Here is a 21,169-nt window from a genome sequence, read left to right on the forward strand (position 1 = left end):
TGCTCAGCCAGATGCTCCCAGGAAACGCAGAACAGGGTCCTGAAAGCATTCTTCCACGGCTGCTGCCTCCAAGTGCCAGGTGCTGGAAGCTCAACTTAGTTTGGGGGGGGGGAGAAAGAGTCCTCCTTCATTGCAGGCTCTGGCATTTCCTAGGGGTCTTCAGTTCAGACTTGACAACTGTAGGGCCCTTCAAGAGAGGGTGCTCAGTCCGACACTGAACCAAGTGTGTCATGCACACCTTGCAGACAGGCTCACGTGATGTTGTCATCCATCTCTAGTCTCACTGGAGACAAAATCGTTCACCATAAATCATCCCCTTATTAGGGCGAACATAGGAAGCTGCCTTATACTGTGTCAGACCATTGGTCCATCTAGCTCTGCCTGCAAAGCATGGACTTTACCACTGAGCTACAGCCCCATCCCCACCTTTTTAAAGAAAAAACAAGGTATTGATCCCATGTTTACACTATAGTAGGGCCTTTCCCCACCAAGTGCAAGAAAAGGTGTAGGGGAAGTAGTGGGGTGTCGGCGAACTCCTGCCCCAACCATGTTGCACTAGCTACACACCACCCACAGTGTCCCAAAACAGCCACAGAGGTGTGGAAGTAACCATGCAAAGCTAAGACTGGATAGCCCTGGAAGGAGCATATCTGAAGTCCCATAAGGGGGATGCACCAGGCATTGGTGGCTAGAAAGCAGAGTTAGGAGCCTCTTCCTAAAGAGATGCAGCAGGAAGTGGGAAATCACACACAGATCTCCAAACACAACAGACACCAAGCTCAGAAAGTGAAAACAGACACATTTACTTTTGTGTTTTCTTAACAAGATGCATAAATTTATTCAAGAGGTTGTAAAGAAAACACACAGCTGTCCGGTTATTGCAAAGTTTTGGCATGCATTTTCTGAACATTAAAAAGGCTTCAACAGTTCACGTTTCTCTCCAGGCCAATCTGGAGCAAATCCCCCTTTCTAGAGAGATTTTGCCAAGATCCACATGTGCATCGCTGTCATCTTAAGAAGGTGTGTCAGGTTCAAAATGAAATCTACTATGCCCCCCCTCCAGGCTGTGCAGGCAGCCTTCGGCCACCTTCTGCCCGCTCCCCACAAACCCTGCTTTTAGTTCAGGGTGGACATTTCCTCAAGCACCTGACCAAGACTGCCATGACTAGGTAGTCAAGTCGGGGGTGCGGGAGGTCACTGCAAAGGCCCTCATTTGGCATCTGGTGGGAGGGGCTGCAAACAAGAATTGCCCTGTCCAGTTGTGTCACTGGGGTGAGATGGAAATACTGCCGTTAAATATCCCTAACTAGGAATCGGCTCTCAATGGTCATGGCATCTGTCAGCTGATCGCTCATTTTGATCCCCATGGGGGCCTCCGCAGGAAGTGCTCTCACCCTATGGATGAGAAATGCCACATCAGAACCATTGGCTTTTGAACAGCCAGACTGGATAAGACAGCGGAAAGATCCCAGCCTTTGGGTAGAATTTAAGCAGCGAGAAGCAACCTTACACACACTTTGGCTCAAACATAACAAAAATCACTTGGGTCATTAAAAAAAACAACAGACTCTTGGCCTGTGCAGCAGGGAGCTGTTTTCACAGATTTCCTTCTTGGCAGCACAGAAAAGCTTCAAGATCTCTTAGCAATTCTGTGTGGTACCCAAAGCTCCAACAGAAACTACGATTTTTATGGTGGTCTCCAGACGCTCTTGCTCCAGACCACTTGCTCTAGGTGCTCTGGGGTGTCTCGCCTCTGCAGTACAGCTAAGGACGGCAGGCTCCTTAGAAGTTATCTGAAAGCCAGACATTGCATGTGGATTTCAGCGCAGAGACCATACTGGAGACTGGCACCAATAGGGTGGAGGGTTTCGGTTCTGTACTGGTTCTTCCCCTCACTGGCCTGCAAAGCAAGTCAGAGTGGCTCAGGGTCGTCTTTGCAGGACAGAATAAGCATGAACATGAAGACAGAAAAGCCAGTGAGTGGTACAAGTTTTCCTAGACAACCATCTTCAGAAGGGCTCCCGAAGATCCTGGACCCCCTTCTTGGACCACACCCCCTCAGAGGCGCTTGTAGGTGCCGAGAAGAGCGTTGCAGTTGGGGCAATAGTGGTCTGCATCCTGCAAAGAATCCACACAGAAGGGGATGAGGCAGCAGCCTAGCCAGCACCTGCAGGAGAACAGAAGCAAAGCAATATATTCAGCTCAGAGCTGTAGAACGAGACACGTTCGTCTGAACTGTCAGTGACTGAGCGATGGAGCCCAGTGTAACTCCCTGGAAGAAGCAGCGCGGTCTCTTCTCATTGGAAGCTGCCTTACACTGGATCAGACCATTGGTTCAGCGAGGTGAGTGTTGTCGACCCTGACTGGCAGGCAGTGTTCCCTGTCACAGGTAATCCCAGCGGTTGCTGACTGCAACTCCCAGCATTCCCAACCACAGGCCACTGCAGCCGAGAATCTTGGGAGCAGCATCTGGGATCTCCTGTTACAGGGAATACTGCCGGCTCCAAGTCTTTCCCAAGCCTTCCTGGAGACGCTGCTGGGGAGTGAACCTGGGACCTTCTGCGTGCAAAGCCGATTGTCTGGGGCTGAGCTCTGGCCCCATCATCCTCTAAGGGGAACATCTGACAGCAGACAGTGCTCACATGTAGGCACCCAGCCAAATGCAAACTAGGGCGGACCAGGCCCTGCTTAGCACAGAGGACAATTCACGCTTGCTACTGAAAGACTGGATTCTCCACCCCCAACACCGATGGCAGTGGGGCAGAGTGCAGGGCCCCACGTGTTGATTTCACAACACAGGCAGGCTGATCAGCTAAGCACGAGAGGTGTCAAGAGGAAAGAGCAGTCAGATCTCCCAGCACCATCAAAGAGGATCCCGCTCTCGCTGGCAGCCAAATTTCTGCCAATGGAGGACCAGAAAGCAATGGAGGACCTCTGCAGCCAAGCTGGAGGTCTGGGAGCGGGGAGTCTTTGGCAGCCTTAGTTACAGATGAGAGCTGCTCTTGTGGCAGCAAGCAGGCATTGTCCCCGTTGCTAAGCAGGGTCCACCCTGGTTTGCATTTGAATGGGAAACTACGTGTATGAGTGCTGCAAGATTTTCCCATTAGGGGATGAGGCCACTCAGGGAAGAGTACCTGCATGCTTGCATGCATGCAGAAGTGTCCAGGTTCCCTCCTCAGCATCTCCAAGACAGACTGAGAAAGACCCCTGCATGCAACCTTGGAGAAGCTGCTGCTAGTATTGTGCAGACAACACTGAGCTAGATTGACTGATGGTCTGACACGGTATATGGCAGCTTCCTATATTCCTGGACCACCGAGACATCCGAGGCAAAAACCAGCCTTTAAATAGTTGCACGGAGCTGCTAAACAGCCAAAACAGCTTCTGAATGAGGCTACCTTGAGTAGGAGGACAGATCAGATCGCACGGCAAGGCAGAGGTTTCTCTGCACAGTTGGTGTCCGCTTGAGAGGAAGAATATTAAGTTCTTCACTCTCCCCATCAAATTCCTGAAGCTTCTCCAATTAACATTAACCAACCCACTCCACACAAGTTTGAGTCTCTGGGGGAGTGTGCCCAATACACATCCCCCTTTCTGCTCACCGCCCAGGCCACACCCACCCCTCTCGCGGGACACGTCCTTCAGAAGAGGGCCTCCGGGCAAAGCTTGAAGCTCTCCAGCTCAGCCCACTGACTTACCCCAGCAGGAAGAGGCCTCCACAAGACAGCCAGGCCAGGGCGCCTGCATTGAAGGACACGCGGGTCACAATCGTCTTGTTGCAGGAAGGGCAGCACATCTGCACAGGACGGTCATGGAAAAGCACCGGGCTCTGGACGTAGACTGCCTGGACCGTAACTGGGCGAAGAGGAGGCAGAAGAGGGAGAGGGTCAGGCTCCCATCTCAACAGAGCCCAGCTTTCCTTGGAGATGCTCGGAGTTCCTTGCAAAAGCCCCCATTTTGTGTGTGAGAGAAGCAAGCCCGAGGCGATGGCCAACATGAATTCTGGCGTGTAACAGGAAGGCAAAAAAATCACCTTTCCCCATTTGTCCCTAGCAGCTGGTATTCAGAGGTAGACTGCCTCTGAACATGGAGGTTCCGTTCTGACCACGGCTAATCGCAGACTACAGGGGTTCCCACCCTGGGTCTCCAAATGTTTGGTTAAAATTCCCACCATCCTCCTCTTTGTTATGAGCCTCAGCACCTATTGAAATAATCTGGGGAGGTCCGTCTTCAGTTGTAACCAGCTCATCTGGTGGCTCCTCAGGAACGGGCTTTCTCTGTTGCCACCCCAAGGCTTTGGAATGTGTTCCAAGAGCCTCCCCATCTCCAACAACATTTTAATTTGTTCATTCAGGACTTTTAAGTTAGACTTACATAAGTAAACATTTTTAAGTTTGAGATGGTTTTAATGTTTTAATGCTTGTTTAATTGGAAATCACTCTGAGATGTGAGTTTTGGGTGGCATATAAATATGTTAAGCAAATAAACAAAATCCCCAACCACAGTGGCCAAAAGCTGAAAATGGAATCGTAGTCCAAGAGCTTCTGAGAATCCACGGCTGGGAAACCCCCAGCGTATCACTCCATTAAGAATCCTATAGAGAAAATCCTGCTTAGTGTTTAGACAGCCCACTGTAGGAATCCAAGCGGTTGGCTTGCAGGCTACGCTTCCTCTGTGCCAACTCTCTCCTCTCTGGAGGATATGACAAGTCTAGGAACAAGTCTAGGGAGGAGAGCTGGTCTTGTAGTAAAGTAAAAGTAAAGTGTGCTGTCAGGTTGATTTTGCTTCCAGGCACCCACAGAGCCCTGTGGTTTTTCTTTGGTAAGATACAGGAGGGGTTTCCCATTGCCTCCTCCCACGCAGTGTGAGAAGAAGCCTTTCAGCATCTTCCTATATTGCTGCTGCCTGATATAGGTGTTTCCCATAGTCTAGGAAACATACCAGCCGGGATTCTAACTGGCAACCTTCTGCTTGTTAGTCAAGCATTTCCCTGCTGCGCCACTTAAGGTGAGTAGCAAGCATGAATTGTCCCCTGGACTAAGCAGGGTCTGCCCTGGTTAGCAGCACTGTAGGTTATTCCCCTTAGGGGATGGGGCTGCTCTGGGAAGAGCACCTGTATGCTTACAGGCAAAAGATTCCGAGTTCCCTCCCTGGCATCTAGATAGGGCAAGGAGATACCTCTGCCTGTAACCTTGGAGAAGCTGTTGCCAGTCTGGGAAAGCAATCCTGAGCTTGACAGAACAACGGTCTGACTCAGTAGAAGGCAGCTTCCTACATTCTTATTGGCTAGCAGTTCGCAGGCTTACCTGGAGCAGGCCCGGGCATTGCCCCAGGATGTTGAGGATATGGAGGAATTTGCCCCTCTTTCATTGCAGGTCCAGCACCATTCCCTGGGGCAGGGTATGGGTAGGGATATGGAGCAGGCTGGTTGAACTTTGCTGTTTCTTCATAGGAAGGTGGTGGGGCGGCTGCGAAGTTGGGGGCTGTTGGAGGAGCAGACATTTCTAGGAGAGAGAGAGAGACACTATTAGGAGGCAGAGAAGAAGGGCCATATTCTTGCAGATTGCAAGGGAAGAAGCAGGCCCTTTGAGAAAAGGATGCTCTTTGGGAAAGGATGTTCTTACAGCCACCCTAGTAAAGAGGGGTGGCCGACCAAGGGGGTCAGAGGAACTGTCGTCCCACACACCTGAAGTTGTCATTTTGTGGAAATCTATTACTCTAAGTTTGCATGCACGTTCTCTTTCCACTTTGCAGGAAGCACACCAGTATGTGCAAGGACTGGGGAGAAATTATGTCAACAGGCAAAGCGGGGGTGGGTGGGTAGTTCTTTGCTCTCAAAATGCTACTTTTAAATAGTAGATACTAAGGTCATTCCCACAACCGAAAAACGGTGTTCTACCTGGGATTGAGAGTTGTTTGTGCTCCCAATGTTTGGTTGTGTGGAAGTAAGGTAGGAGGAAGACCTGGGGAGCTTTTCCTCCTACCTTGCTTCCACACAATCACTTCTGCCCAGGTTTTCCTCGTACCTTGCTTCCATACAACTGAAAATAGGGAGCACACACAGCTCCCAACCCCAGGTAGAACACAGTTTTCAGTTGTGTGAATGACCTCAGTATGTTGCAAAACCACACACACTTATAACCATCCACATGCAAAAACCAGTCAGTTCTGTCTACCGTGTTTCCCCGAAAATAAGACAGTGTCTTATATTAATTTTAGCCCCCAAAAATGCACTAGGGCAATTAGAGGTACATCAGAAATTACTGCTAGGTCTTACTTTCGGGGAAACAGGGTACATGCATCTTCCCCCATTGAGAAGAGGGAAAAGAAAACCTTCAGCAGTCTTGCAGCAACCTTTTAGTCCAAGGCCAGTGCGACCAAGGACAGAAATCCAAAACATTGCTGGTCCGTGGCAATGCAACAGAAGCCACCCACACCCAAGGGTGTGTTTATATGCATTTAAATAAACACAACGGAGCTCTCTGAACATAACCCATTGAGCTTTACGCGTTTCACCACTTTCCAAGCTGGTCGCAGACAACCTCCTGATCTTGCAGGGAGAGGAAAGAGGTTTCCCCCTCCCACCTTGGCACTGAACCAGGCTGGGGTAGAGACTGAACTGAACAGAGAGCAAGGAGGATGCTTCTGCAACTTCTCGGCACTTCTTATGAGATGGTTTGTGGTGAGATCTCATCTGGGATATTCCAGCTGCCTCTTGCAGGGTTTCCTCTTCAAATACATGCAGCCAATCTCAGCTGGCCCTGCTCAGAGAGGCAGCTGGAGGCACCCTTCAAAAACGGGCCACCCGTTTAGCCAGCCACATCCAACCTTGCCTGATGGCTAGAGCATCATGATGGGGGGGGGGTGGCGGCACTGGGGGATTTGAGCATTTGAACAGTCACAGGAGATTTGCCCAGGCGACCAAACAGTGGTGCAATATTAGATCAGGTTATTGTCCAACCTCTGTTGATGGCGGGTGGTGGTGGGAAAGTTATATGTACAGCTTGTTTGCTTAATGTATTCTATTGTATATTGTTTGCTTAATGTATTATATATACACACACACACCCATTGCAAACAGAAACTAAACCCCTGCTAACATGGCAAAGAGGCACCTTTTAACGTGGTGATTCTCTTTATTGAGCAGGGGGAGAGTAACTGGCCCGATCCACCCCCATCACAGTACCTCCAGTGACTGTTGCTGGTGTCTATCTTATATTTCTTTTAGATTGTGAGCCCTTTGGGGACAGGGATCCATCTTATTTATTTATTATTTCTCTGTGTAAACCACCCTGAGCCATTTTTGGAAGGGCAGTATAGAAATCGAATAAATAAATAAACTGTTTTTGTGAAACAATGAATTTCGTATTTTAAGATATAGCAATGAATTACAGCTTTTGGCGGGGAGAGGCCTAGGAAGCTGCTTTATACTGAATCAGACCACCGGTCCATCTAGCTCAGTACTGTCAACACAGACTGGCAGCAGCTTTCCCAAGGTTGCAGACCGGAGTCTCTCTCAGCCCTATCTTGGGAGGGAACCTGGAACCTGGAACCTTCTGCCTGTAAGCAAGCAGGTGCTCTTCCCAGAGCTGCCCCATCCCCTGAGGGGAATTTCTCACAGTGCTCACACATGTAGTCTCCCGTTCAAATGCAAACCAGGGTGGACCCTGTTTAGCAAAGGGGAAGAATTCATGCTTGCTACCACAAGTCCAAGGGCATGAATGGTTCCCCTGCCCAGCTCTTCTCTTGGGTTCCCATCCTGAACACCAGGGTCAACTACAATTGCTAAACTTTAAGAGGTGAGCTGCCACCTATGCTGTGATATTCCCAACTTCATGAAGTATCTGATAATGGGAAAGCCAACTGACAGGCATGTCAACCCCATGAATCAGGACTTTTGTCGCAAGAAGGGGCTCTCACAGATAGAACGACGAGTCACCCGGATCACCTCATGACACAGTAGTTTTTAAATTGCGTCAATTCACACATGCAGCTGTGAGTCACCAAGTGAAGTAATGCAGATTGGGAAATTTTCCATGGAAAGATAACTGTAATGGAAAATTTTCTACTGCCAAGTTTTTCATTTCTGAAAATATGTAGTTTCAACAAAACAATCAAAGGGGGGTATTGCAATGAATCTCTGTCATGTGACTATTCCTGGCAATTATGTATGGCTATACATATATGGCTATATATACATGTATCAGTGCAAGTTCTTCAAGTATTCTAAAATTAGTATGTTAACAGTTTTCAGTGCTGTCATTTTGGATCTTAAATGTCAACACAGTGCCAGAGAAGTGCAGGCGATGAGGCTGCCATGTCTTTAAATATTTGCTACTATTCAACTATTGGCAACTATGTTTTGAACACATTTAAAACTGCATTAAGTGCACTTTTACTGAATTATTTTTCTAGAAAGATTTCAGTTCTAACATTTCTGGCTACTGGAAAAAGCTTCTGAGAGGTTTATATAGCATGCAGAACTACCACTGTGCACTTCTGTAAAAGGATTGTTTACTAAATACAAGTCTAATGTGCTAAATCAGACCTAGTCTATTCAGGGCATCTAAATCTTACCAAGTTTGCATAACCCCTGCTAACTAGGCAGAGAGGCGCCTTTCAAAGTGGTGATTATTTTTAGCAGGGGAGAACTGTTCTTGTTCAGCTCAGCATCCTTCCAGGGGCGGTTACCAGGCGTTTCTTTGAAGACGATGAGCCCGTTGGGGACCGGGAACTATCTATCTCCTCATTATTCTTTTTCTATGTAAGTTGCCTTGAGAAAGTTCTCATTGGGAAGCAGTATAAAAATAATAGTAAACTCAAGACAAAATGGCAGCAGTTTAATCACTGGCTGATGGGTGAGAAGGAACATAGAAAACTACCTTCTACTTTGTCAGACCCTTGGTCCATCTAGCTCAGTGTTCTCTACACAGACCGGTAGTGGCTTCTCCAAGGTTGCAGGCAGGAGTCTCTCTCAGCCCTATCCTGGAGATGCTGCCAGGGAGGGAACTTGGAACCTTCTGCCTGCAAGCAGGAAGACCCTCTTCCCAGAGCAGCCCCATCTCCTAAGGGGAATATCTTCCAGTGTTCACATATAGTCTCCCATCCAAATGCAAACCTGCTTCGCAGAGGGGACAATTCATGCTTGCTACCCCAAGACCAGCTCTCCTCCCAGACCCAGAGGAGATTTTGCTACTGGCTTTGATTGTATTCTGGCGGGGGGAGAAGATGATTTCATTCGCAGTCTTTCAGTTGCTCATGTCAAGGGGCAAGATTATCTGACCCACTTCTCTCTGTCCCCCCACTCCACCCCCCACACTTCCCTTGCCATGGACATGGGAGTCCCTGAAAGAAGGCAAGCTGTGATGGACAAGAGAGTGGGGATATTTTTAAGCCCTGATCTGCTGCTTTCCCAACATCCATCCAAGGCTCTGTCTGCATCTTTGGGTAAATAAGCCAAATCCCCCAAAGACCCCATGTGTCTGCAGCGGCCCTCCTTCCAACGGAAGCCAGGCAGCATCACAACAGCCTTCCAGAAACGCACTCCTGTCTCCTGTGTGAGTCTCAGAATGATAAACAGAAGTAATCTTTGTTTTAACAACACTGGAGATCAGCTTGGAGCAAAAAATAAATAAATAGACAAAGCAATTCTGTCCCAAATGCCTTCCAGTATTGAGGGGGGAATTCTGCTGGAACAAGGCACAAGTGACTTTTCATATTGTTCCTGTTGCTTTCAAGCTGCAGCATTTGCACCAGAGGAATGAAAGACAGGCTGTGTCACAAGAGAGTGCAGGACCACCATAGTGAAGGCACACGGGTTACTGGGAAAGAAGTTCAGTGGTAGAGCAGGAGACGGGCTTTGCATAGGCAGAAGATCCTGGTTTCGACTGCTAGCATCTCCAGTTAAAAGAATATCCAGCAGCAAAATTGAGAACAAATACCCTCGCTGCCTGAAGCTTTGGAGAGCTGCTGCCAGTCAGAGAAGACTAACCCTTGGTCCATCTAGTCTGGTACTGACTCGGTATGGCAGCTTCAGAGGTACAGAAAGGTCGACAGCTCTGAGCTGGAGGACCTACTTACACTAAGGAAGTCCCAAATTTAGTCTTCAGTTAAAGGATCTCAGGCAGCCAAGCCAGGAAAAGCCAGTGCCTGGCAGAGCAACAGCTACGGAAACCCCACACGGAGAGCCATGTATTCTGTAGGCGGGAAGGATGTGGGTAGAGGAGTCAGCTTCTTAGATCTCACAACTTACTCAAACTTGGGGTTGCCAAGAACCCTGCTCCCCCCTCCAAACCCTGAGCCTCCCTATGTGGTTGGAGGGCAACTCCAACATCATCTGGGGACCCAAGGTTGGAAACCCGGGCTCTAAAGGAATGGGGTCTTGCCCCCAAACTCCTGCACTGCCTTCAAAACCTAGCACAGAACCAGGGACAATTCTCTGCTCTCCCCCCGCCCACTAAGGCTTGCCAGAAGTTGAGGACTAGCAGCTTGACCAAGACCACAGACTTAGCTTGTGGCAGAGGCGTGAATGGGGAATTCCCGACTCTCGCCTCTTAACTGTGATGCTCAGCCACCCTTCCAACAGAGTAGCTGCCAGATCCCAAGCAGACACTTAAGGCTGCTCTTGCCACGGCTCTTCCTCGTTGCCGTCTGGATGGGTCTTCGGGCTGCCGACCTGCAATGAAAGCAGAGTCAGCAGCACTTGCCTGTATTTCTAAGATGCCCCGTCTCAAGGGCAGCCATCTGAAGGAAACACCAATGGTCTGCTTGTCATGGGACTGTTCTCCAGTTCAAAAGCTTGCATGTTCCAAGATGGCCTACCTTGTCTTTAATCTGTTCTCCTGGCAACTGCTTTCAAAAACTTTCTTGGCCCACTCCCTTGTCTCAAGAATGGAAAGATCTTGCATCGGCTCCAGATGGAAGAGAGAGGCAAACCCCTGTCGGTCTCTGAATGGTTTTGCCTCTTGCTCCTTGACTGGGCCATTTGTGAGACGCAAGTAGGCCAGGTGGGATGCTCATCAAGACAAACATGACAAACCTAACTGTGGAACCCTGGAGCTCTGGTTGTGAGGATTTGCTTCAAGGGCAAGCACCCACCATCACCAAGATGGCAGCTCACCCGAGGGTGCTTGGATAATGTTTTCAGAGGGAGGGGGGCTTCAGTCTCCGTGCCCCTTCTACGAATAGCTCACTGCACCAGAACGTTGAAAGCTTAGATTTGCTACACTTGCATGGTCAACAACAGGTTTGAGAATTTGGGTTCTCTGTTTAAAGAGCTAGCTACAGAATCCAGAACTAGCAGCATGCAAGCCCTTATTAAAGCCGAGGTCTTTGGCATCTGCAACAGCATAGCTGACCTGCGTCCGAAGGAGAAAGATTTACTCCCACATTGCAAAACGTGCATCTCCCTACACACAGTCACGAGGGAGGTCCCATGCCATTGCAGCCTCGGTGTGGCAGCTGCAATCAGGGGTTTGAGACAGAGCCCCAAGAATCAGGAAAGCTACAGACTGTTCCTGGTATCAGCCAGCATGACTCAGTTCCCCAAAGCAAGAGGAAGTGGATGTTCCTTTGCCTCACTACAGAGAACAAACAGCTCAGAGACTGATTTCACAAAAGCACACATTCTAGAAATGGAAATTATGCAATGCAGATTCCCAACCTGGCATACTTATGAAGCGTATGCACGAGCAACTCAGTTCTAGATGTTGTCAGGGTAAAAGTGAAGTGCACCGTCGAGTTGGTGTCCTGGCGACCACAGAGCCCAGTGGTTTTCTTGGTAGAATACAGGAGGGGGTTACCACTGCCATCTCCCGCGCAGTGTGAGATGATGCCATCTTCTAGAACAGGGATTCTCAAACTTGGGTCCTCAGGTGTTATTGGACTTCAGCTCCCATAATCCCCAACCAAAGGCCACTGAGGCTGGGGATTATGGGAGCTGAAGTCCAATAACACCTGAGGACCCAAGTTTGAGAATCCCTGTTCTAGAATCTTCCTATATCGCTGATGCCCGATATAGGTGTTTCCCATAGTCTGGGAAACACACCAGCCGGGATTCGAACCGGCAACCTCTGGCTTGCTAATCAAGTCATTTCCCCGCTGCGCCATTACAACCCCCACAATCCCCAGCCACAATGGCCTCCAATTCTAGTCATCCAACAACATCTAGAGATTTAGGACTGGGGACACCTGATACAAATGGTCCAGCCGAGGAGCAAGAGACGAAACCATGCAAAGAACTCCTGGGGTTTCTCGCTCCGTTCCATCTGGAGCAGATGCAAGATCCTTCCAGTCTCAAGACAAGGGTGTTGGCCAAGAAAGCTTCTTCCAACCTCTCCCCAGACAAAGTTTTGAAAGCAGCTGCCAGCAGAACAAATGGAAGATGGGTAGGCCACCTGTGAACTTTTAATACAAATAAGACTATATTTAAGCCTTATTAAATATAAGACTTTCAACAAAAGTCCCCAAAGCAGTTTACATACACACACACACACACACACACACACACACACACACACACACTTTTATATATTTATATAATATGTATATTATTAAATATACATATTTAAATTTTATTAATATTTATCAATATTTATATTTATATAAATATAAATATACGGGGCTCCCTATCCCCAAAGGGCTCACAAAAGAAACAGAAGGCAGACGCCAGCCACAGCCACAGTAGAGTTGCTGTGCTGGGGACGGAGAGGGCCAGTTGCTCTCCCGCTGCTAAATAAAGAGAATCACCACTTTGTCAAAAGGTGCCTCTTTGCTCAGTTAGCAGGGGACAAAAACTGCTTTTGGAAGTTTTTGAACTGGAGAACAGTCCCATAACAAGCAGACCACTGGTGTTTCCTTCAGATCATGGCTGCCCTTGAGACGGGGCATCTTAGAAATACCGGCAAGTGTTGCAGACTCTGCTTTCATTGCAGGTCGGCGGCCCAAGGACCCGTCTAGATGGCAACGAGGAAGAACCGTGGCAAGAGCAGCCTTAAGTGCCTGCTTGGGATCTGGCAGCGAACTTGGCAACTGTCGGAAGGCTGGCTGAGCATCACAGTTAAGAGGCGAGAGAGAGAGAGAGAGAGAGAGTCAGGATTTCCCCATTCACGCCGCTGCCACAAACTAAGTCTGCAGACCTGGGTCAGCTGCTAGTTCTCAACCTCAGCTTCAACAGCTGCTGGAACACAATTAATTTAGTTACCTTTGTTATCAGCACTTCCTCCCCCACCCTGTGTCTTTCCTGAACTTCTTGTGCACAGTTTCTGGTTGTACAAACAATTCTGAAAGTGGCCAGATTTAGATACGCACGAGTCCCACAACACAAAAGAAAGCCGCTGACGCCCTCCCTCAGTAGGATCACTCCTTGGATAATCCCTCATCAGCTCTTGCCTGTGGGCTTCCCCAGCCGTCTGGTCACATGGCTAGTACCCACGCCATCCAATGCCTCCCCCTTTTCACACAGCAATGAGTTTACCTTTTTGTCCAGCTTACACCTAAGCTTCATGGCAGCTTTTGATGAAGTGGGAAAGGAAGGTTAATAGATTTCAGGTTTTCTAAACTGTTTTCCACCTAAAGTAAGAGTCTTCCCCCAGGTCATTTCCCCCATGGAATGAGAATATCTGCATTTCGGGGATCCATCAGTACCTTTTGAAATCAGCAGCTGTTACACCAATCGGCACCTTCATCTCAAACCTATTTGCATGCCTAGCAACCAAGGGTCAAAGATGGCCATGCATTACATGCCTGGAAGCAAAGGGTCAGGACAAACAGCCAGCACCTGCCCACCCACTCAGACTATGGCCCCACTTTATGGTCACATTTTGGTAGACATTCCCACAACTTGAATAGTTTGCTAGACACACGATATGTTCCACTTCTGTCTAACTTTGAAGGATTATACTGGTAGTAGTAGGATGCTGGTCAATTGTGTCAAAACAACAAATCTCCAGTGCACCATTCACCTTTATAGAACCTTTACCTAACATTACCTAACACTCATTAAAAAAACTCTTTAAAAGGAAGTCTCACTGTAGCAGCTAACTTGTTTTTGTAATTAGCATAAGTATCAGACCTATCAACCACACCTTTTTTGCTGTTCTAATATATTTATCTATCATATTTATATACCGCCTGATAAATATCTCAATGTTTCGCCAATATTTGGCCAATCAGCTGAGCAAATACTTTAAGTCTGGTCAGATGCCCAACCCTCTATTATGCTCAGGAGTCTGCTGAGCTAGGACTTCTTTCCCTCTAGAAAAAGAGGGGGGGAAGCATCCAGAATTATTCCTGGGTTCCTGTGTAGTTGGAGAGGCTGCCCAGACAAGCATTTGACCCAACAGGGAAAGAGTACGAGCAAATAGATCTCTCTGGCCTTGTCCCAACAAGGTAATATCCAAGGCCGATGATGCTGCACCCACTTGCAGGGAAGTTCTGGGATTTCCCCTTTCACTCCCTCTTCTCGCTCTCAAGATCTCAGCAGATTAGGATTATTATTATTACATTTATATCCCGCTCTTCCTCCAAGGAGCCCAGAGCAGTGTACTACATACTTAAGTTTCTCTTTCACAACAACCCTGTGAAGTAGGTCAGGCTGAGAGAGAAGTGACTGGCCCAGAGTCACCCAGCTAGTCTCATGGCTGAAGGGGGATTTGAACTCGGGTCTCCCCGGTCCTAGTCCAGTACTCTAACCACTACACCAAAGCCATTTCCATACCTGCATGAGAAGAACTCGACTAAGTTGCAAGACAGAAAATTTGAGGAGGACATTTTGAAATCCCTTGTAGTCTGTGCTAGGAATTCTTAAAACTTAAACAAGAGATCCCATTTAAAGTCAACCTCAGTGGCAGAACTAAAAACAAACAACCACAAACACAAAACTTTGCCTAGTAAGCCAGGGCTTGACAAATCCCAGGTGCCGGGGAGCCATGGCACCTAACATTTAAGTTACTGGGGCTAGGATATTCAGAGGCAGAGTTATTTAATGGTATCTTTGTCCCAGCAGCCCTGTTCTAGGTAAAGGGGACAAAGAGAAGAGGATTTACCTTCTTCCCCTCGCCCCTCCACAATTTTCCCCTTGTCCCTCCAGTAATTTTGTCAAGTGCCCACTGTCTGGCCCCTAAGTTTTTGGGGTGGCTTCTAGATCCAAAGAAGAATTACTAAAGCCTGCAGTAACTGACCTGCAGCACTTTTAACTTTTTGAAAGTTGTCTTGAACTACACACACCAATTATCCCCTCTAAAAGATGACAACAGATTTGGGGCTAATGCACTTAAATTAATTCCTTTTTCTCCCTCTCCCACGGCGCTAGAACCAGGGATCAGTCAATGAGCAGCAGATTCCGGACAGACCAAAGAAAAGTCCTCTTTCACACAATGTGGAATTAATTTGTGGAGCTCACCAACACAAGATGTGGTAATGGATGTTAGCTGAGATTACCTTAAATGTGGCTTAGACAAGTTCATGGAGGAGAGGCTATTAGTCCTGATAATTAAAGGGAACCTGCATGTTCAGGGGCAATCTATCTCTAAATACCATATGCTGTGGAGCAACAGCAAAGGAGGGTTAGTGACTTCATGGCCAGTAGGTGGGCTCTCCAGAGGCTCACGTGCTGACAGAAACAGGATGGTCGATTTGGTTGCCTGATCCCCCCAGGCGCTCCTGATATGTTCTTATCTCCCATCGCAGACTTTGGCAAAGCCTTGTGGCAGGGGACAGCTGCACAAGGAGCCACCTTTTGAAAGATAGAGAGGGAGGAGCATGCACAAAAAGCTTGGCTCTTTGCACTCAGAACGCGGCGGGGGTTTGCTGCAGCAGTGGCGAGGAAGGAAGGAAGGAAGTTGCCTTACAGGTATTTGCCACTTCACACTCGAAGGCTCCACAAACATCCCTGCTACTTCACTCATAGGAAACTGCCATATACTGAGTCAGACCATTGGTCTATCTAGCTCAGTACTGTCTTCACAGACTGGCAGTGGCTTCTCCAAGGTTGCAGGCGGGAATCTCTCTCAGCCCTGTCTTGGAGATGCTGCCAGGGAGGGAACTTGGAACCTTCTGCTCTTCCCAGAGTGGCTCCATCCCTTAAGGGGAATATCTTTCAGTGCTCACACATCAAGTCTCGCTTTCATATGCAACCAGGGTGGACCCTGCTTAGCTATGGGGACAAGTTATGCTTGCTACCACAAGCCCAGCTCTCCTCTCCAAAGGCTATATGGACATCCCTGCACTCAAGCAGGCCACAGAAGCCACAGGACGCCTTTTACGAGCAGAAGAACCTTTCTATAGACAGGAAGGAAGTTGCCACCGAGGGCTCCTTAAGGGTGGCGGCGTGGGGGGGGGCGGCACCCTCACATCCCACAGTATCACACATTACACATAAGGAGTATAGCAGCAATACTGTTTCCCCACACAGCAGGGAAGCTCAGAGATTCTCAGACTCCTGCCCCCCCCCCGCACACGCACACACACACACACACACAGACTTAAGGCCTCAACAGAACACTTAATACGCTCCCCCCCCCACACACACACCCCTGGCTCAACAAGTCCAAGCACAAGACTCACACAAATACAAGACCACTTTGCAAAATCAAGCGAATTACAGAGGTTCTTGGCTGAGGAGAGCTGGTCTTGTGGTAGCCAGCATGACTTGTCCCCTTAGCTAAGCAGGGTCCGCCCTGGTTGCATATGAATGGGAGACTTGATGTGTGAGCACTGCAAGAGATTCCCCTCAGGGGATGGAGCTGCTCTGGGAAGAGCATCGAGGTTCCAAGTTCCCTCCCTGGCAGCATCTCCAAGATAGGGCTGAGAGAGACTCCTGCCTGCAACCTTGGAGAAGCCGCTGCCAATCTGTGAAGACAATACTGAGTTAGATAGACCAAGGGTCTGACTCAGTATATGGCAGCTTCCTACGTTCCTATGATTGTTCTGCTGCTTTCATCAGAGACCACAGTTAGAGAACCCCACTGCTGTCAACCATCCAAGGTCAGGAGGATCACGAGGCAGCAGTCGTTGGAGCGGAGCCATAAAATAACCCTTCCCCATAAAAATCAGACAGCAGTGCAATACGCAGGGGGAAGGACTAGTTTACAAGTCCTCCGGGAGATAAGTGGATGGATCATTAACCTCAAGCAAGCAGGAGGCCTCACCACAGCATGCCTGTCAAGAAGCCAGAAGGGTGTGGACAGTTTCAACACCAGGAATCGACACCAGGAACCCTGCCCTGCTGGAGATCCTGACAGGTGGAGCTGGCCAAGTTTCACACTGGCTTGAGAAGGATTAAGTTTTAATTTTAGCTTCCCCGTAATGCTTTCAGCAGGCATAGGCCAGCCAGATGCCCAACAGGAAGGCCATAAAGGGGATAACCCTCCCTTGCCATTTGCCGCTCTCTGCAGCAGTTTTTCTGAGTCATACTGCTCCTGAACGTGGAGGCTCCATTTAGCTGTCTGAACTAGTAGCTGTTGAGACCTCTCCTCCGTGAATTTATCAGATTCTTTTTGAGAGCTATCCAAGTAAGGAGTCGTCACCACATCTTGTGGCAGTGAGTTCCACTAGTTAAGTTGTGCATTGTATAACCACCTCTGCCCTGAACCCACCCCCAGTAACATTTGTCCCCGTTCCCTACTGCAACCAAACCACATGTAAGCGAAATATTTATTTATTTAGTATGTTAATATACCACCCAAACTCACATCTCTGGGAGGTTTACAACATAACATAAAAATTCACAATTGAAAGCTTGGGTGACTAATCATATACTGTAGTTACCTGAATCCAAGACTAGGTTTTCCACCTGTCAAGTTCTTTGATGTTAGTAGTTGGGAGATAATTGTAAATTCAGATTCCTCTTCCTTTTGTGTCAATACAGGAACAACCTGTTTGTTTTTTAAAGGGGGTCATTTTACATTCAGAATCCTCTTTTATTTGGGTAAATATGGTAACTGTTCCCAGTTATTCCAAGTTCAGCCAAGCCTCCACTTCCCTCCCTTTATGCCTCCCTTGAGTCTATTCCTATATTGTGAGCTCCTTGGGGCAGGGACCTGTCCTCTCCCCTTTTGTCAAGCACCCTGTACAAAGATGGTACTATACAGCTTGTCGACCCCCAAGTTCTACGAAGACTTTATTCAGCCTTTTCTCTACCTGCTTTCCCCCTAGTCAGCCCAAGTAAATTCATTCTCACCACCCACCTCGGAAACACTTTCCCCTCCTCCTTTGTAAAAGGGGGATGGGGAGTGTCTTTGGGCTGTTTCTCCAGACAATGTCTCAACCAGCAAGTGCAGTGTCGAAATAAAACCAAACAAGCCATGTCAACACCTGACACCAACAACCAACCAGTCCAAGGTGCAGTGAAGCCCAACACACAAGGGATCATTAGGAAGGGGATTGAAAATAAAACGGCTAATATTATAATGCCCTTATACAAAACTATGGTGTGGCCACACCTGGAGTACTGCGTACAATTCTGCAAAAAAGCCAACCCTCCTCACCTAGAGGGATAGACGGGAAATGCTACGACTGCTTCCTTGAAGGTCTGAGAGTACATGTTGTTTCTCAAGATGTGAGAACCTCTTGCCAGCTGTCTCCTTGCCAGCTGTGTGTGCTTTCCTCCCTGTTTCTGCAGAAATGGCGACAAAAGCATTGCACATGGAGGTTCCGCTCCAATTGGCCAAGGAATAGGGCCCTTGTTCCAACGCTAGACTGTGGCTGGAGCTGTTCAGCTGACGCACAGGCTCTGAATGGGAATGTGCCAATGACAATCTCTGAACACCACAGCTCAACCCTCAGGGGACCTGTGTCCAATGCCAGAAACACACACAAAAGAGGAGAGTTCCCCAGAACTCTTCCCCAGAGGAGAGTTCCCCAGAAGCAGAGTGCATTTCTCACACCAGTGGTGCTCAGTTTGGGCGGGGATGCGAGAGGACCCTACTTAAGATGTATAAGCCCAACCAACGACCATCTCACCCCAATTTAGGCAGACATGTAGCCTTCCAAGAACAGGACCTCAGAAGTTCCAGGGAAGCAGAACCCGCATCACATTACTACTCAAAAACCCTCTTGACCAGAATGTTGGGGGCAATATGCTAAATCATTGTAAACCGCTTAGAGAGCTCCAGCTATAAAGCGGTATATAAATGTAAGTGCTATTGCTATTGCTATTGACCTACTCCTGGCTGGTTGGGGCAATCCTGCTGGTGTGCATTTCTGCCCATGTGTAGTCCACCTTTCTAGGAAGCTGTAAAGAAGGCCGCTAATGAAGACCAGAGAGTCGATAAATCACAAACTAATACAAAACAGAGACCTCTGGGATCACCGGCGGCTTGAGAAGTCCTCTTTTTTCATGATGCACGTCAGTCAGGACAGTAGTGATCTCATGTTTTCCACCAGGGCTGGCAGTGAGGCAAGGCAGGGCCCATCTTGAGCCAGCAGGATTGCACCACAAGATCACACGACGGCGGCAGCTCTGGGGCTGGCCGCACGCCCAGATCTGGTGGGCCAGGCCCGGCACCCTGCAGCGGACCCCACCCCAGCTGCAGGCTGGCCTGCCTGGAGGAAGGCCCCGCCCCCCCGGCCAGGTGCAGAGGAGCAAGAGGTGTGGGGGGGGGCGGGGCAGGCCTGGACGCACCTGGAGCTTGTTCGCAGCAGGTGCTGCTGTCACTTGGACTCTCCCCCCGGAAGGGAGTGTGCGCACCTTCACCCTCCGGCCAAGCCCAAGGCCCTGCGAGATCTTGGGGAACCTTCGAGTCCAACTACTTAAGCCCGCAGGGTGGCGGAAACCCAGCCCTGTCTTCTTCGGAAGAAGAAAGCGGGAGTGGCTTTTGAGAAGTGGCGGAAAGCCTCCACCTGCGGGCGCTTGCCTTGGAGGGGGACCGGCAGCTCCCGGCCCACAGCTTGCCCGGGTCTGGGGCACCCACCTCCGGAGAGCACCCACCGTGAGGCGCCTGGCTGGGCCTTCCTCACGTCCTTCTGGGGAGTCGGAAACGGCGTCTGGGTAGATGGCGGGGGGTGGGGGGGTGAGAAGCCCGGTGCCCAGTTCCACCCCCTCCCTCCCGACTGCTTTCCAGCCTCAGCCTCCCAGATTCTTCTTGGGGCTTAATGGAAAGGTTTGGGATGCAGCCCCCCACACACACACACACACCCCGCTTTCCCCTCCGAAGGAGGAGAGGAGCTCCCCCCCCACCCCGCGCCCGTTGCTGGAAAACCAACCCCAGCACGCCCCACCGCGGGGCCCCCCAACAACGGGCTGCCTCCCAGTAAGCGTGTCCCGGCCCCACGAGCTTCAGCGGGGGTTGCAAACTGGCAGGCGGGGTGGCCGTCGAGGGGGGAGAAGCGACGCCCCAAAGTCTGGCGCGGGGCGGGCAGGGTCGCCCCTCGGCAGCTCTTACCTGCGCGCGGGAAGGAGGGCCACAACTTTCACCCGGGGGCTTCTTGGAGACGGTGCTGGGCGCTGGACTTTCTGCTCCGCCGTCGGAGAAGCGCTTTTCCCCGCCTCGGCCCGCCTCCGGGGCTGGAGGGGGCCGGGCCAGGCTGGCAAGGGCAGGGAGTGCGCGGCAGCGCTTCCTAGGCGGCGGCGGCGGCGGCGGGGGGCGCGGTCTGCGGAGGAGTCGGCGGCACCTTTGCCCGTCCGGCCCAGGGGCGGGGTGGGGAGCTGGCCACGAGGCGGAGTTGGGCGAGCGCCCCCCCCCCAGCGCGCCTGCCCTCGACGACGACTCTTGTACCCCTGGAGGTGGCGGGGAGCCGAAAGGGCTTCCAGGGTGGAAGGCAGCACAGCAGGGGCGGGAGGGAGAGCGGCAGCTGCTTGCAAACTCTGGCTGTGCCCCGAGGTCGCCTTTGGGCACGGCCTTTGGCAGAGGCGCGCCTAGGTGATTTGGGAGCCTGCTGCTAACTGAGCAAAGAGGCAGCTTTTCGAGGGGTGGTTCTCTTAGATTTAGCAGGCGGAGAGGAACCGGCCCTCTCCAGCCCCAGCACAGCATCCCTCCAGTGGCTGTGGCTGGTATCTGCCTTTTTCGATTGTGAGCCCTTTGGGGACAGGGGAGCAGGGCCATCTTATTTGTGTATTTGTTTTTTTGTCTTTGGTTGAAGAGTGGTATAGAAATAGTCATAGTCATAGCAGTAGCCTGAACCTAAAGGCCTTTGGAGGGCCACAAATTAAGCACACACACACACACACACA

At 49.9% G+C, this 21,169-nt stretch overlaps 1 protein-coding gene and 1 long non-coding RNA gene across 8 annotated transcripts in view; one reads left to right on the forward strand and one right to left on the reverse strand.

Annotated features, from left to right (window-relative positions):
* Positions 1-14,011, forward strand: part of LOC128336824 (uncharacterized) — a 31,379-nt gene extending 17,368 nt beyond the window's left edge. The window contains exon 3 of the long non-coding RNA XR_008312106.1: positions 12,933-14,011. This is a non-coding gene — a long non-coding RNA (uncharacterized LOC128336824). The remainder of the gene's footprint in view (positions 1-12,932) is intronic.
* LOC128336823 (lipopolysaccharide-induced tumor necrosis factor-alpha factor homolog) lies at positions 783-20,585 on the reverse strand. Of its 7 annotated transcripts, XM_053277067.1 has the most exons (5): positions 20,382-20,585; positions 18,486-18,613; positions 5,307-5,504; positions 3,699-3,855; positions 783-2,167 (listed from the first exon to the last, which is right to left on the reverse strand). In XM_053277067.1, exons 3-5 carry the CDS (start codon positions 5,500-5,502, stop codon positions 2,059-2,061), a joined length of 462 nt encoding a protein of 153 aa, XP_053133042.1. In that variant the 5' UTR covers positions 5,503-5,504; positions 18,486-18,613; positions 20,382-20,585; the 3' UTR covers positions 783-2,058. The 7 variants fall into 7 exon arrangements, with proteins under 7 accessions (XP_053133042.1, XP_053133040.1, XP_053133045.1 ...); XM_053277065.1 differs by lacking the exon at positions 18,486-18,613 and having other exon boundaries at positions 20,382-20,582; XM_053277070.1 differs by lacking the exons at positions 18,486-18,613; positions 20,382-20,585 and adding an exon at positions 19,622-19,707.
* Between the last annotated feature and the right edge of the window lie 584 nt (positions 20,586-21,169).

The sequence above is a fragment of the Hemicordylus capensis genome, chromosome 13, assembly GCF_027244095.1.
Source record: "Hemicordylus capensis ecotype Gifberg chromosome 13, rHemCap1.1.pri, whole genome shotgun sequence".
In the NCBI taxonomy this organism is placed as follows: Eukaryota; Metazoa; Chordata; class Lepidosauria; order Squamata; family Cordylidae; genus Hemicordylus; species Hemicordylus capensis.

What these genes read in the sequence shown, in the direction of transcription:
- LOC128336823 (XM_053277064.1), bottom strand. Translation starts at nt 12,927, where the DNA reads ATGAAAGCAGAGTCTGCAACACTTGCCG. An exon ending in AGAGTCTGCAACACTTGCCG is followed by an intron (nt 5,505 to 12,899) that starts GTATTTCTAAGA and finishes TCTCTCTCCTAG; the next exon opens with AAATGTCTGCTCCTCCAACA. An exon ending in GGAGGCCTCTTCCTGCTGGG is followed by an intron (nt 2,168 to 3,698) that starts GTAAGTCAGTGG and finishes GTTCTCCTGCAG; the next exon opens with GTGCTGGCTAGGCTGCTGCC.